This window comes from Physcomitrium patens, chromosome 12, assembly GCF_059467195.1.
Source record: "Physcomitrium patens ecotype Gransden chromosome 12, ASM5946719v1, whole genome shotgun sequence".
NCBI lineage: Eukaryota > Viridiplantae > Streptophyta > Bryopsida > Funariales > Funariaceae > Physcomitrium > Physcomitrium patens.
Genome location: NC_143421.1, coordinates 17,104,883 through 17,120,409, shown reverse-complemented (window position 1 = coordinate 17,120,409; position 15,527 = coordinate 17,104,883). Strand labels below are relative to the sequence as shown.

The 15,527-nt window shown below is 41.3% G+C and overlaps 2 protein-coding genes across 15 annotated transcripts; one reads left to right on the top strand and one right to left on the bottom strand.

The window, feature by feature from the left end:
• The first annotated feature begins 220 nt into the window (after nucleotides 1-220).
• Nucleotides 221-9,457, top strand: LOC112289495 (uncharacterized). Of its 10 annotated transcripts, none has more exons than XM_090255061.1 (22): nucleotides 221-728; nucleotides 912-963; nucleotides 1,089-1,172; nucleotides 1,340-1,437; nucleotides 1,650-1,721; nucleotides 2,083-2,163; nucleotides 2,342-2,437; nucleotides 2,587-2,715; nucleotides 3,082-3,171; nucleotides 3,460-3,612; nucleotides 3,814-3,897; nucleotides 4,092-4,301; nucleotides 4,403-4,483; nucleotides 4,638-4,838; nucleotides 5,085-5,285; nucleotides 5,660-5,932; nucleotides 6,085-6,411; nucleotides 6,585-6,703; nucleotides 6,812-7,022; nucleotides 7,191-7,290; nucleotides 7,445-7,521; nucleotides 8,339-8,553. In XM_090255061.1, the coding sequence occupies exons 1-22, from the start codon at nucleotides 696-698 to the stop codon at nucleotides 8,405-8,407; spliced, it is 2,841 nt and encodes a 946-aa protein (XP_090111187.1). In that variant the 5' UTR covers nucleotides 221-695; the 3' UTR covers nucleotides 8,408-8,553. The 10 variants fall into 10 exon arrangements, with proteins under 10 accessions (XP_090111187.1, XP_090111186.1, XP_073393819.1 ...); XM_090255060.1 differs by adding an exon at nucleotides 8,695-9,457 and having other exon boundaries at nucleotides 222-728; nucleotides 7,191-7,521; nucleotides 8,339-8,579; XM_073537718.2 differs by adding an exon at nucleotides 8,695-9,457 and having other exon boundaries at nucleotides 225-728; nucleotides 7,191-7,521; nucleotides 8,339-8,598.
• Nucleotides 9,458-9,946: 489 nt separating this feature from the next.
• On the bottom strand, nucleotides 9,947-15,433 carry LOC112290070 (acyl-CoA hydrolase 2). 5 transcript variants are annotated; one of them, XR_002972038.3, is made up of 18 exons: nucleotides 14,995-15,430; nucleotides 14,705-14,846; nucleotides 14,417-14,509; nucleotides 14,177-14,244; nucleotides 13,879-13,960; nucleotides 13,639-13,694; nucleotides 13,402-13,521; nucleotides 13,157-13,237; nucleotides 12,922-13,009; nucleotides 12,524-12,636; nucleotides 12,147-12,206; nucleotides 11,930-11,985; nucleotides 11,578-11,682; nucleotides 11,294-11,350; nucleotides 10,970-11,077; nucleotides 10,787-10,845; nucleotides 10,531-10,599; nucleotides 9,947-10,387 (listed from the first exon to the last, which is right to left on the bottom strand). XR_002972038.3 is itself a non-coding variant. In XM_024536030.3 (18 exons), exons 2-18 carry the CDS (start codon nucleotides 14,748-14,750, stop codon nucleotides 10,304-10,306), a joined length of 1,335 nt encoding a protein of 444 aa, XP_024391798.1. In that variant the 5' UTR covers nucleotides 14,751-14,846; nucleotides 15,050-15,433; the 3' UTR covers nucleotides 9,947-10,303. The 5 variants fall into 5 exon arrangements, 4 of the variants coding, with proteins under 4 accessions (XP_024391798.1, XP_024391797.1, XP_024391801.1 ...); XM_024536030.3 differs by having other exon boundaries at nucleotides 10,787-10,835; nucleotides 15,050-15,433; XM_024536029.3 differs by having other exon boundaries at nucleotides 10,787-10,835; nucleotides 14,995-15,427.
• Nucleotides 15,434-15,527: the final 94 nt, after the last annotated feature.

Below are 15,527 nucleotides of genomic sequence, written 5' to 3'. Positions count from 1 at the left end.
TTGTTTAAATTTGTAGTAATAAAATAAGAAAAAACAATTAAACATGATAAAAGAAGTTTGCATGATACAAATTTAAAAATATTCAAATGAAATTACCAATCCCTATGTAAGTCTTGTGACTTAGGGATGGTGAACGGAGCGTCGGGCACAGAGGAGCGGTGATAGATGATGGGTCCAGCGAGATAGATGTCTGTCCCATGACTGGGACTCCCCAACGGTATCCCTCCCCCATTGCGACTGGGACTCAGGCAACCATTTGTTTGTTGGCCTCGCCATCGCAATCCCATGCCCTGCCCTGCCCTGCTGTGCCCTCTCTCAGTTTTGTTTCCCGGATTCATTTTCATGGAGCAGTGCCTCGATTCCTCTTCGCGGGGGACAATTGCTGCTGCAGTTGCTTCTTAATCAGCGGAAACGGAGTGCGTTTCTTTTTACGGTTGCCGCAGCTCGTGGGAAATTGTTCCGGTCTGAAGGACTCATGTCTGAGGGATTCTGGCTGAATTAGGGCACGGCAAGGTCATAATCAGCTAAGGACCTACACAATCTGCTCGTCAGCTCATCTGTGTAGACCAGGCATAAGTAGACAGCATTTACGCTTTTATCTGTGATATCTAGGAACCTATAGCGCGGTTGTGGTGGAGTTTAGCCTTAAGTCTGAGGCTTGAATGTGATTATCTGCTTACGCCGACGGCTGCACCATGCGAGCCGTGGTAGCCTGGACAGACCATGTGGTACGCATAATCTTTCACTTGTCTTTTTCTTTTGTGTGCGATTATGAGTGAACGAAATCCTATAATTTTTGGTAATTCAACTAGGTCACTCTCATCCGTTGCCTCGCCTGTCGTCATAGCTCATGATTGTGGAGGATATTCGTTTAAGCAGACTGAAGCAAATTATTGGTTGATACAATGCAGCCAGAGCACGATGGAGTCAGGAGTGTGTGTTTCGACATTGCCTTTCGACCTGGTACTCCATCTGTAATCTGTCCCTCGAATTTTGAAGAAAATAATGGATTAAATTTTGACTGATATTGCTATGACTTGAAATCATTGCAACAGTCGGTAGTTATAATTGAAGCCATTCTGTTGCAGATGGGAGTCAGTTTATTGCAGCAGTTGGCAGCAGAGTGCTTATGTATGATGCTGCTGATGGTGATCTCCTTCACTCACTCAAAGGTATCATTTATCTCCCCCATCGTTCCTTCTGCCACTTGTTTGATCTCATTTTTGTTTTATTTTTTATTTTTTATTTTTTTTTTTTTTTTGTTTGTTTTTTTTTTTTTGGTTAACTATGTCATCGGAGCTTGTCCCTTTTTCGTTTATAATTTTGTTATTTAGTGCAGGTCATAAAGATGATGTCTACTGTGTGGCTTATTCACGGGACGGAAAGCGCTTCGCCTCTGGCGGAGCTGACAAAACCATCATCATATGGACTCACAAGGTTGAACACGTATCATCGCTACATCTATTAACGAGTTGCGCTTGTAGGGAGAGCTTTTAGCATTATGGTTTACGCAAATTTCGTCTCTACTCCATGAAATTTTGAGTATAAGTTTTTGTTGCCTTGAATAATATGATTGTATGTAGTGATTACATGTAGTGCCTTTTGCTTAAATTGACTTTCACTAGATTGATCACGATTGCATGATTAAGGCAGAAGGCATACTGAAGTACAGCCATGGAGACTCAATCCAATGCTTGGCCTACAACCCCGTCACTCAGCAGGCGGGTTTCATATTTGCACCTGCTCTACAGCATTCGATGCCTCAACTGGCAGCACATAATTATCTCATTGTGAATCCGTGGCAATTGTCGTAGCCTTCATCTTTAGGTTATGGATAGCTCACGGGCATTGGATTATAGGTCAGTTAGATCACCGTGTCCTTGTCTTTTACCTATCTGGGCGTTTTCTGTGACATCTTTCTGTTCCATGGGTGTAAATTAGTTTGGTCTCAGATACAGATAGAAAGATATCAACTCCAAATTGTGTAGTTCATGGGAACTCCGGGAACTTCATCAGCGGTCGCAACAACATGATTTGTTTTACCGATCAGCTACGTCGGCTAACTGGATGCTTAACTTGCAGCTTGCGAGTGGAACCGCAACCGACTTCGGAATATGGTCTCCGGAACAGAAATCTGTTTCGAAACACAAGGCTCCTTCCAAGGTTATGAGTGTCCTGTGACCTGCTGATGTTGTGGTGTGAATTGACTCTAACCTATACGCTTATTACAGTTGTCTCGGGGAATTCACTTATATGTATGATAAGTTGTATTCTAGACGACCATGATTTTAAGTACAGTTTCCACTAAAATGTCCTGAAATTATAGTAAATTTCAATTCAGGTGTTATGCGCCGCATGGACTGCAGATGGACAACATCTTGCATTGGGAATGTATCATGGCCTCATCTCCATTTGCGATAAATGTGGCGTTGAGCAGGTACACGTATTCTCTTTCTCAAGTCATACATCCGCCAAGAAATTGATATTATCGTTCATCTTTCATGGTGCACGCAAATTGAAGTTAAAAGGTAATTATACATTTAGCTACATTGGATCTGATGAGGATTACATGACGGTTGCGAACAGGTGGTGGTACAAAGACCAGGACCCGTGTGGACGTTGCAGTGGAATACATTGCAGAACAAGACATCAGACACGCTTGCTGTTGGATGCTGGGACAGTACCCTTTCGTTCTACGATTTATCAGGCAAGCAGGTTTGCCCCATCACCTCGACTAAATGACCCCATATAATAACGGTCATCAAGCGACCCGAATCCAGTTTTTATGTTTATTTATCTCGTGAGTATTGAGGAACCTTAGAAATCTATTCATCTTTAGACTTATGGAATTGGTTCTCACTCGTTTTTGCATGATTGGAGTTTAATCACCCTTAAGTTTGAATCTGAGTAATGCACCTCAACAAGATCTAATCCTAGAAATGAAAGGCCTCAATTAGTCTTGGAAGCGTAGTTTTTCACTGTTTCGCCTTTTGGAGCCTTGAAGAGTTTTTTTTTTTTTTTTTTTTTTTTTTTTTTTTTTCCTGCTCAGTTGTAACTTTAGGTTGTGACTCCCACGTGCAGATTGGGAAGGACAAGAATATTGGTTTTGATCCATGCAGTGTCATATACCACGATAGTAAATACCTTTGCCTCGGTGGCTCAGACAAAAAGGTGAATTTTGTCGGCGTTATTTTTCAACTCTGTTCTTGCTCCCGCATGCCCACAGAAGAATGAGTGAAAAGGGATGAGCTCAAACATATTAATCAGAAGGACAATATTCTTATTTCGAGCAACATATATTGATCAACTGTGCACTCAAGTAATATTGAATGAGGAGAATGGAAGAGTGGCAATTTTTTCAACCACTCACAGTAATCTTGAATATACAAGATCCTTCAAATTTATCCTCGTGTTGACATGGTCTGAGAAGTTCGCTGATCATATCAATCAGGCATGTAGGTGTTGCTTTACTCAAAAGATGGGGTGAAGCTTACTACAATGTGTGAAACTAGCGACTGGATATGGACGATAAGATCACGGCCCAAGCATGACTACGTGGCAGTAGGATGCAACGATGGCAGTATCTCTATGCTTCAGCTATTGTTCTCAACTGTAAGAATCTCTCCCCTTCATTTTCTACCACCGCAGTGAGTATATTAACTTAAGTTGTTGTGAAGAACGACAGAAAATATATATTGTGACAGGGAATGGAGTTCATGATTTTAGTGGTTACTGCTATTTTAGCTCAGCGGTTAATCTCTTATATACAATATGATTAGAATGGAGAGGGGTTGGATATGATGGAAAGACCAGGTGCATGGATTATATCTGGAGCGCTACGCATTCCGGGATGCCATGACTGATGTCGTCATCCAGCACCTTATCACTGAAGAAAAAGTGAGATCATTTTAAAAGAAATAATAATTGAGTTTGATGTGGTGCTAAATCTAAAGTAATACATCCGCTCACAATGTGAATGACTGCAGCACACTCCATGACTTTTAGTCAAGTTTCATCGAATGTTAATCTCTATTCTTATGCTTCGTGAAAGTAAAGATGGACAGACATGTGAGGACATAAGCTGGGTGCAGGTAAGGATTCGGTGCCGGGACTACATCAAGAAAATAGCAGTTTACATGGAGCGTGTGGCAGTACAACTTTCCAACCGCATTATCGTATACGAGTTGAACAAGGATGTTGCTGGAGCTAGAGCCGCTCAATATCGTGTCTGTGCCCGCATTAATCGCTCTATGGAGTGCAACCTCTTAGTCCTTACCTCAGAGCATATCACGTTGTGCCAGGTTCTTGTTTTTCATTTTATCTCTTTCTTGTATAACATGTGATTTACATATAATTAATATAAATATGCAGGTTTCATGGCCATTATATGGGCTGCTTTCAGGAGACGAAGTTGCAGCTGTTCTCGCTAGATGGAATCAAAAAGAGGGAATGGCTTTTAGAATCAATCATAAGATATATTAAGGTACATTTCTCTGACATTTGTTGAAAAGCTGGTTTTTACAATGACGATTTCTAATCTTTCTCAGACTTGATCTTTTGGGGGGCATCCCTTGCATCATTTAATACTTGCTACGTATGACATGAATTCTAAGCAGACTTATCTTTTTGGAATTTAGGTTTGTGGTGGTCCTCGTGGAGGCGAGGGACTGCTAATTGGAATGAAAAATGGGTTGGTTGTGAAATTGTGGATCAATAGTAACTTCCCCATTCGACTCTACAAGCACACGAATGGCATACGTTGCCTCGATCTCTCATCTCGTCGTGTTCGCCTCGCCATTGTTGACGAAGCCGCCAACGTGCTGGTGTATGATATTGAGGTATGTGCCATTTCTGGTGAGTATAACTGAAGATGAAAAGACCGATTTTCATCAGGAACTTTTAACGCATTCACTGCCAATTGATTACAATTGATTATGATTATGATTTTTCATTGAGTGAAAAAGTAAGACATTGGCGAACCATATTTTCTTTGCTACTGTCTGCAATTACAGCTGGCTTTTAACTGTGAGCCTCTGTTCAGTACTCTTTTTGTGACGAGCTTGTGTTGAGATCTTCTCATACAGACAAAAGAAATCAGTTTCGAGGAGAAGAGTGCGAGTTCCGTTGCTTGGAATACAAACATGGAAGATATGCTTTGTTATTCAGGAACCGGCATGCTGAACATCAAGACAGCTGACTTTCCTGTGCACCGACAGAAGCTTCAAGGCTATGTTGTTGGCTTCCAAGGCTCCAAGATTTTCTGCTTAAACCATCTCTCCATGCAGGTACACATATATTCTCTTCGTGATTGCCAAGCTATGACATGCTATATTGTCGTAAGAAAATCATGCATCTCTTCACAACCCCTAATGAAGAGAGTGAAGCCTATTAGTCCCCTCAAGAGCCTCTGTAAATCTCGAGCGAATAAGCTTTGGAAGGCGATTTTTGATATTCTCATATATTTGATTCATTCTTATTAATGAAAATTCAGAGTATAGAAATGGAGTATTGCAAGAATATGAAGCACATAGAATTTTCTTTCCTTCTGCATGATATTGAGCATATGACATCGGCAATGCTATATTTGTAAAATTGTGGCTATGTAATGTGTTGGCTGATCAAAATACTCACGCACTGGTTTTGAGGGATACTAGAGCAGACAATTGAAGTTCCACAGTCTACAAGCATGTGTCACTATGTGGAGAAACGGCAATATGGAGATGCTTACAAGGTAGCATGTCTTGGAGTAACCGAGGCAGATTGGCGCATGCTAGCTCTTGCGGCGCTGAAAGGGCAAGCCTGGGATGTCGCAAAGAAGGGGTTCATCCGATTGCGGGACGTTTGCTACTTAGATCTCATACACAGACTCGAAAAAGGCCATTGTTCGCACGTCCAGAAGTCGACATTCGGCGCCCTTGTTCTCGCATACCAGGTTGTCGACCTCATCTTGTGGAGTTCGATTTCAGTTCAGTGCATAGTATATAGCAGGACAATAACTGATTCTTACTTTGAAGAGAACGCAATTGATTGGGTTTACTTGATTTTATGCACATATTTAATGACTGCAAACGTACCGAGTGGCAGGGTAGATTCAAAGAGGCGGCAGATGCGTACATTGAAGCAGGCCAGATGGGTATGGCCATGGAGATGTACTCTGATCTCCGCATGTTTGAAGAAGCCAAGGCGCTTGCAGTAGCTGAAAACGAGTTACGGTCCGAGGTGACTGATACTGTCACCACCACTTCTATCAAAAGAGAAGCGGACGTGCAGGAAATTATTCAACGGCAAGCTGAATGGACGGAAGAAACAAAAGATCATGAAACTGCTGCTGATATGTACCTCGTTGCTGGCCAACCAGAGAAGGCCCTCTCTCTTCTGGTGGAGCACGGCCCAGCTTCCAAACTCATCGAGGTGAAATACAAGATGGGTTAAGTGTAATGTTATAGTGGCATTTTATGCATACGGTTAATTTCTTGATATATCTCCAACACCCGTAAGAGAATGTGTTGTTTCAAAAATGATTAGCCCACTTGATAAATTGGTATATTACAGAGCTGAAGCAAATGTCGGTTTTCTAATTTTAGGTGGCAAGACGTCTAAAGAAGACCCAGGTGAAGGAGTTGATGCACTGTGCAGTGCTAATGAGGCGTGGGGGGCACTATGCACATGCCTTTGAGACATACACTAGGCTTGGTGATTTTAGGTCTGTCTCGAATACTTGTCTTTAACCCATCTTAGGCAGTTACATTATACTTACAAAAGAAGCATGACAATTAACCCCTTGTGAGAATCCACTGGAAACAAATGGCAGGTCTATTCTCTCTTTGCATGTGGAGTTGGAGCAATGGGATGATGCGTTTGCCATCAAGAGGTTGCATCCTGAAATCGTAGATGAAGTTGCGCTTCCATATGCACAGTGGTTGATTAATCATGACCGCTTTGATCATGCTCGGCTGGCGTATTCTCATGCTGGCCGATCAGATTTATCGGAGCGCTTACTTACACAATTAATGGATAATGCAGTAAGTACCCATTTATGCATTATATCTTGCTACTTGAATGCATTTGTTCTTTTAGTTTTTTCCCTAAGTCTGCGTGCAATCTTTACTCGAGAGTGTCTGCATGTTTCAAAAATCAAATACACGTGCTCCAGAATTTCATCAATGCTGTTGTGGGCTAATGGTCACCAGTTGAAGGAGAAGAGGTTCAAGGATGGAGCACGTCTATGTAGAAATTTGGCACTGGAAGTTTTGGCACAGGTAGCAGTGTTTGCAAAAGCAAACGATGCAGGTATGGAAAAGTTAAAGTTCGAAGAATTTTGTGAGCTGAGGTTGCGTGCGGACATCTTTTATGCATACTCCTTCATATATCAGTCGATTAACGAGCCTTTTCGTACATCGCTGCCTGAAACCTTGTTCAACATTTCTCGCTTCCTGTTGGCAAGAATACCACAAGATCCACCACGTCCAGTGTCTCTTGTCAACATATTGGTTACACTCGCTAAGCACAGCGAGCAGCTTGGTAAGATCATTTCATCCCTATGTTAGAATAGTGAAATATATGTTCCATCTCACATCTGTAGATTTTACAGTTCTAGATACATTCCAATATGCATGAGAGCAGATTGCATTCCTTGGAGCATCACCATTCTGGTGCTTTAAATTATGCATCAGCGTTGTTTTAAGGTTTCTTCAATATAGTTCTTCACATGGCATTCTTAAACAATACTTTTTCTTGAAATGGCATTCTCAAACAATAGCCATCCAAGATATTGTTTAAGTTGTGATAAAGAAAAAGTAAATGGTAAAAGTCGATTGGGATTCTGTAAAGGGTGGTTTTAATGTTAATTTGTACACATATGTATCAAATTTAAAATTTGCATTGATTAATGCCGTAATATGACCATATTTACTAATTAAAACTTTCATGGTCTTACAATAGTGTTGCGATGGACCAAAATTCCTTATAATCTAAGACAAGGTTAGTGGGTAAAAAATTAAATTAAAATCCCTCGAAGGCCCTCCCAAGGAACAAACACAATGTTTATTGCTCATAACTCTCACATATTTGGTATAGTGTTATGATGCAACTAAAGATTCCATCTGGTGATTTAATGTGGTGCCTTGAGTATTGTAATGTAAAAGCCTTGTTTCTAGAATAGCGCAGGTGATAAACCAACGTGAAGTAGTCATTCTGTATTAGAGTTTGTTGCTCTACAATGGACATGCTCTTATGCAGCAAAGACTTCGTATGTAACCTCTGTGGTTGCCTTTCACAGCCGCGTAAATTATCTGATTTGACTTATTTGTTGCTCAATGTTCTGGTTATTCTTCTGCAGGGTTGTATAAGATTTCAAGGCACACGTACGAAAGGTTGCAGAAATACAAAGTTCCTCAAAGTTGGGTAGATAAAGTGGAGGTCGCAACGCTGATCATGCGAGGCAAAGCACGGAGACCAGATGAACCTAAAATGGACTTGCCCACATGCTATGCTTGCTCCTCTCCCTTGCCCATAGCATCATCCTCAACACAGGATATTTGCTGCAACTGTTCTCAACCAATCTTCCGCTCTTCCATAACGTATGATCAACTGCCGCTGGTAAATTATTATCCCACTATGTCACATGTTGCGTTCTGCTTGATAAAATCTTGAGATCATATATCAACTTCATCGCAAACCTCCTGGTCATAACAGGTGGAGTTCGTTCTGGACGAAGGCGTATCACACGAGCAAGCAATGCTGTTGAGTGGTGCCACCTCTGCGAGAAATAACTCTCACTGCGTAGAGAATCCTTTGGAACTGGGGCAGCAACGGGTGTCGTCGAATAAATCAACAAGGCCTGGGCTTGTCGTTGCCACCAAAGCCATGCTCCGCAACCTCCAGGGCGCACTAGTACTGGTACAGACATGTCCTGTCCAGTATGAGAAACCGAGGTATTTCTACGTTGTAGATCCGACATTGCCTGTGACACAATGCAGCTCCTGCTACCATTTCTTTGAGCAGGAGGAGATGGACTTGGCGACTCTCGAGCATGGTTCATGTCCCTTCTGTGAAATCCCACTCACTCCGCCTTCCCATTCTTTGATGCCCACGCTGGGAAACAATCTTGTTGGGCAATCAGAACATGGGAATCTGCTGCAGTTACTCCCCCTACCAAGCCCTGAGAACAGCTCAAATCAAACCCCTGTCAACGGCCTGGAACCAAAGAATTCTAAGTCCACAGACCAGCCACTGTTCTGCATGACCAAGCATTAGTGCTCAAATTGGTCCATGCAACCTTTGCTACAGAGTCATTGATAGATCATTGTTTAAGCAACCATTCTGAATTTCGCAAGAATGTGACATGACTCTTCATTTCTCGACCCTAACATTCAAGCATTGAAGACTCCATGTAACAAATCTGATGGCTTGTCTACGTTCAATCTAACTGTGATGCAGATGCTACTTGTTCCCAAACTCTACAGATTCCAGCTTTCAACTCATGACATAATTAAACTTCTTTAAGTTCATAGCTTCAGCACTTGTGAGAGATTTCCCACTAGATCTACATGAAATTGAATGAACAAATGGCTGCCTATTACATTACTTTCTTCAATCTTGTAGGAGTAAGTGATATCCATCAAAAAGTAATATTCCGTTATATAGAACTTATTACACTTAAAGCTTTAGCAAAATAATTTGCTCATTATTTGAGCCTTTTCTGAAGCACTGTAGTAATTTTTTATTTTTAAAGGCATACAATTCTGAGAATTGCCGTATTTTTTTAGATTTTTCATAAAATCTGTACTCCTCAATTGAAAAATCACTCTAATGTTGATACCCTTCATGTTCTTCATTCTAAATATCCCAATTCTCAGAAAGTCTGAATAATAATAATTAAACTTTTAAAAAAAAAAGTAACAGATAATACAGATAATTTAGTAAATATCCAGCAGCTTAAACAGCCTTCAAAAAATTAAAATTGTTAAAATCGATGATTTGATTCGAAAAATAATGATTTTAGAAATATGTCCAGGTTTGCTAGGAATCAATAGTAATAAGCATAGCTGTACTACCATGTTTCATTAAACAACATTTTTACTTTAATGGAACTAAAATTTCGACTGGCACGATACCTTCTTGTGATACATCAAGATGAACAAAACATGAATGAAGTAAAGAGGTGTCACAAAATCCAATCCACTCTACTCTTGGGATGGAAGATTATGAAAGAATTAAAAAAAGAAAAAAAAGAAAAAAAGTGAGAAAGCATTTTAACATGTCAGTGCTAGAAACTGGGCCTCAGTTTGCCCAGAGGATATGTTTAGAGCTTGGAAACCAGAGATTTTTCATCTTCTGGTGAGACAAATACTCGGAGTGTTCCTTCTTGAGCAAGGGAGGCCACTAGCTGCATCATCACCCACAGCCCACAAAACACACAATTCATGGGTCACAAACGGTATTCAATAGCACTTGTGCTTCTAAACTTCCAGCACATACAAGTTCAGCTGCATCGTTGTTGTAGGATAAATCTTTGAGGGCTGACTGTACCTCGCCATTTTCTGTGTAGACTCGAGCAACGCACAATGCACGTCCGTCACATGCACGAGGACTCTCCATCTGAGCCAGTTGAACAAGCATACACACACACTTGTTAGCCTCTAACAGAATCAGACATGCACAAAAGCCTATATCTGGAGTTCAAATTGCCATGTTTTTTTTTTTTTTCTCATGACTCCTGAAGAGCCTCGATAATGGTAGTGAAACGCCTGAAAGGGTTGAGAGATATAAAGGGAGGTGTCTGTACCACAACGAGAAGATACTCATCTGCCCGAAATGGTCGGTGAAACCATACCCTGCACCCACCTCCATGCCTAAAATCATCAGCTAAGGTGCAATTGTTGCCATGCGGATGCTCTATTATTAAGCAATGAACTGATTCTGGAGGAGTGGTGAAGTGTGCAATGGGGATGGGGGAAGAAGATTTTACGACTGATCAAGGCTGAGGCCAACTATGGGATATTTATTCACCAACTTGTTGTGAGGCCCTAATGCTGTCTCCAAAAAGGACCAATCAAAAGCGTAACATGCGGCACACCTGGTTGGATTATCCCACTCTCTTGTTAGTACCTAGAGCACTGAAAGAGGTGACATAACATTCCTGTAAACCCCAGATTTGTTATTTGGTTACCTAGGTAATTCACAAGTCCTTTCGGTAGGGCATTAAAATTGATGTTTTATAGATGGATGAACATGATCCTGCTTGCAGCAACCCCCATCTCTCATCAAGTTCGAGTTCAAGTTGGTCACGTACCTATGAAGGGCCAGATCATCGCTAAGCTTTCCTCTTGTCCGCATCCACACTCTCTGCCTGCAGAAGAATCCGTGTCCATCAGCTCCCTCATCCAGGAAAGATAATTTAAAATGATCACTTGGAATCGTAAGTTGAGGAAGTCTATTATCGAGCACTTAAGACAAGAATGATTTTAGCACATAATGCTATGAGCTTCACTCTGCGGTTGCAGATGTACATGCGAAATGAACCAAAATTCTTGCTGGTGATGTCAGAAAAAGTCGATCTAAGCGATGGTGACATACCGAGGCTCTTGAGGTTCCAGAGACAATGGGCTTCTACGGTTGTGATACTTCAGGTCCAATGTTTGGTTCATTCTCAAGCTCGATGAAGATGCCTGCTGATTGTGCCTAACATCGAGAGAGTTTTAATTTAGATTGATGTTGCAAAGAAACCTAAAATCCCCAGAAAACTTGGTTGGTCAGAACCTCGACTACATGTGAGCACTACTTACGCAAGAGATAGAAGAATGTGAAAAATCACATGCAGATTGAAAGGATCGGTGCTAGCCATAAAGGCCAAAAATGATCAATTTTCTCACAACAATGAGGAATATAGCTGTAAAGCATGTAAAAAATGAAGGATGTGGAATTGCACTTAGACAAGCGTTTGTCATCGCAAAGCGGCCCCAGCAAGTCCTCGTAAGTGGGAAGCTGCAACCACAATCAGTACATGAACTAGTGGGTACCCAACATATGAGGTTTCGGTAGGTTGATTTGCACAGAAACAAGAAGATTAACAGTAAATGAATATTGAAACACACGCCAGAAGGTTTACTAGTTATATTGGTTAATAATGAAAGTCGAATACGTACCTCATTGGGTGTAGGCATAGTAGGCATCGGATATTGATACTCCAGTCCCTTTTCTGCCCTCTGCAATAGGAAAAATGAACTTGTAAGAAGCAAAGGAGATGCAAATTCTAGCATTGGAACAATTCAAAGTGCCATAGACGATCAGCTGAAGCACAACAAATCACGGTGTTGCATTAAAAAGCATGTTTTGGTGTGAGGAATGTGTAATAAAGCTATGAATTTTTAAAAGAAGAAGAGATGATGAGTAGCAATGCTTGTCATGTTTGATGAAGAAAAAAATCATGGAATAGAAATATTTATCTTTTCCGGAGACAAGTATTCAGTTATCGGACCATGAAGGCTAACCTATAATAACACCAACAAGACGTAGAAGTTACCTGAAAAGATGCATACAAGGCGAAGATTATTTTCCCTTTCTGTATGGCTTGCACATGTCTCGTTGCAAATGTGTGACCATTCCGAATCCTCTCCACCTTGTAATTGACAGGTACTGCAGAGAAACAACATAATTTTTGGCAAAAATCTCAATCTCGTCAAATAAGAACCAACCAGGAAATCTAGAAACAATCAACTTTGTTCAAGTTTTCAGCCCTATCACCCACTACATTGCATGAGTAATATGTTTAACTTCATGTCAAACGTAAAGATTCATTAGAACCTCAAATCAAAACCATAAACTGCTCTACTATGCTTAACATACAAGTTTTTAAATCCCTCCCACGCCAACATGGCTTGTCAATAAGTATATGCAATGAGGAACAAGAGAAAAACATACGACTTGGAGTCCCGGAGTAGATAAAGTACGAATGAAGGCTGTGGACAACAAGAGCAGGATCAACCGTCTTGCATGCAGCTCCTAAAGCCTACTCATGCCAGCCAGTTGACATCATGGATAAGCTCTCACTTTGAGAAAAGATGCACAGAGAGCTCAAAAATATAAACGAGAAGCAGCTAAGTTTCATGTACAAAAGTCACCTTGATTACAGTCTAATGATTAGGGAATTACTTACCAGGCCTACTATGTGACCTCCATACATGTTGTTCCAAAATGAAGGTGCCTCAGCCATGGGGTTGAATCGAAACAAATCATCCTGGTTCAGAAGTAAATAAGCAGGAAGTGTGAATAGACTTGGGTGACAAAGTGGACATATTGTAAGTTAAATTTCCGTGCATGGTTTCAGCCCAACGCACACCCATAAAGAACTTGGTACTAATATCCATTATTACATACCGACAAACTGTCACTCAAGCGCACCTTTATAAATTCTAGCTGTAAGAGACATTCCACTAAAGTCAGTTCTTCAGGGTGATGTCTCCATGTCGATGTTGGAGAAAGCAGTTGAGCTTCGCAATGTGGAATAATAATACACGAAACCTGACGGGAATTAAAAAATGATAAGTACACAGCTGTTAGATAACAGAATATGAAATTTGACCCTAAAATAGAAACCTAGAGAATCAACTACAAACACATCGTTTTTAGCGATCGTACCTCTGAGCGAGCAACTATATCGTGACTGTGGAGTTGCTTTCTTGGTCCAAGACAAGCTGCCAACCCAAAAACACTCCGTTTCAGCTGAGTTATAAAAGTATACATAATGATTGTTACACCGCAAGTTTTGATCAAGTTTGAGCACGAGGGGTTCAAATCGGACTTTGAATCTGCTGCACAATACTGCCATTTTCTTTCGAATTATCACGTCAAGTTTTCAAGGACAACGAGGATTCATACCATGCCCAAACTGATCGCCCTTCCTCAGAACCGGTGGAAGTTGCTCCACCTTGGTCTCCTCTAATATCCTTAAAACTTCAGACTACACAGATCGACATGTACAGACGTGTCAAGAGAAGGTTCATTGGATGGGCCGTAAGATTTATTGAGGGTAGAAGCTATTTGTGCTTGGTAGAGCCAGAGTTTGTCTGACTGTTAACATCCTTTCACATGAGGCAACATAACATTTTTTTGAATCAACAAAAAGAAAGTAAACAGTAGATTTGATCACCAAAAACTCATTCACAATTCTACGTACCTCGCCCTTCCAAATAATATACAGTCCTTCACCTGCTTCGCCTGCTTTAACTATCGGCTCACCTTTCTCTGCAACCAGACATCGAGTTTCCCATTCTCTAATGAAGTGCAAATAAAGAATTCAGCCTACAAAACTTACAATTTAACAAATCAGAATGGGATCTAAACACAGTCTTGCAAATTAGTGATTTAGGTCATTTACATGTAATCAGTCCATCAAGTTTCGTGAAAAGATTATTACCGAAGTGCTGTAGTTGAGAAACTTGAGTTATCTGCTGAAACGACTCTGCCGGTAGCCGCTGTAAGAATGGTATCGACCCCAGCATATTCAGTACTGCACCACAGAGGTTTCATTCATACCAGTGACCCCTAAGCGAGCCAATAAGAATAAATAAGCTCAAAATCGATTTGTCTGTACAGAATTCGTGATACTGAATCATCAACTCAGAATTTTGTACCAGTAGAACCGATCCGGCGAAGGATTGCAAGGTGAGAAATAAGGGATAAAAGAGGAGAAGTATATGAGAACCTAGCTGAAGGTCCTTTGAGGAGACTTCCATGGCCACGCAGCCCATCTTAGGTCGTCAGATTCTTCACCCAACAAGAAGTCAGCCGCGAAATGTAACTGCATCTGGATGTATCCGATTCCTCCCTCGAGAGAATTTCTCCCCCTACACGAAAGTAAACGCAGCAGCCAGTCAATCCAATTTGAACGAAGTGTCAGGCACCTGAACTTAGGCCGGAGCTCACCTCTACCAATTACGGCAGCTTCAAACCCAACACTGCAAAATTCCTGGAAATCCAAACCGCCATACCCACCTTCATCCCTCGATCCGCCACAAACCTACAGGTAACCACAACAGGAAAATCTCACATGAGAACAATGCTTCGATCAAATTGTGTGCCGATAAGCGCATCCAGAAACTTCCTCTCCTGCTTCAGTTCTTCTTCGTCCAACATTCATTGTTTCCTCTGCTTCACATGCTCCTCGAGACACACTGCATCTGACATTCTACAGGAGCACCAGTTCCAGGTTTGGAGGAGCCATCCAAGTTGGAGCTTGATTTCCGCCTCAACTTCGGATTGTGAGCAAATCAGGATGTTGGTTCAATACTTAGTGCTGATGGCCCTTTTGACTCACGAGAGTACGTGTAAAGTTGATTCCTGCAGAGTGTACAACTCGAATAGTGAGTCTAATCTCGGTCTTTACATAACGATTGAAGCCGGCGCCTGCGCGCCTGGGAGTGACGAAAATTGAGATTATCGATGCAGCTGCCAGTCACATGTTGTGAGGCAGCCATTTAAGACCGTGCGATGAGTCCGACAATGTCATTATGTTTTATCTATTTCAA

Excerpts from the sequence above, each read along its gene's own strand:
- LOC112289495 (XM_073537718.2), top strand. The coding sequence starts at position 696 with ATGCGAGCCGTGGTAGCCTGGACAGACCATGTG. Across the intron at positions 3,172-3,459 it reads TCGGTGGCTCAGACAAAAAG|GTGTTGCTTTACTCAAAAGA; the intron begins GTGAATTTTGTC and ends TCAGGCATGTAG. Across the intron at positions 5,286-5,659 it reads TAAACCATCTCTCCATGCAG|ACAATTGAAGTTCCACAGTC; the intron begins GTACACATATAT and ends ATACTAGAGCAG.
- LOC112290070 (XM_024536030.3), bottom strand. The coding sequence starts at position 14,750 with ATGGGCTGCGTGGCCATGGAAGTCTCCTCAAAGGACCTTCAGCTAG. Across the intron at positions 14,245-14,416 it reads TTCTCAACTACAGCACTTCG|AGAAAGGTGAGCCGATAGTT; the intron begins GTAATAATCTTT and ends GTCTGGTTGCAG. Across the intron at positions 12,637-12,921 it reads CTACTCCGGGACTCCAAGTC|TACCTGTCAATTACAAGGTG; the intron begins GTATGTTTTTCT and ends GTTTCTCTGCAG.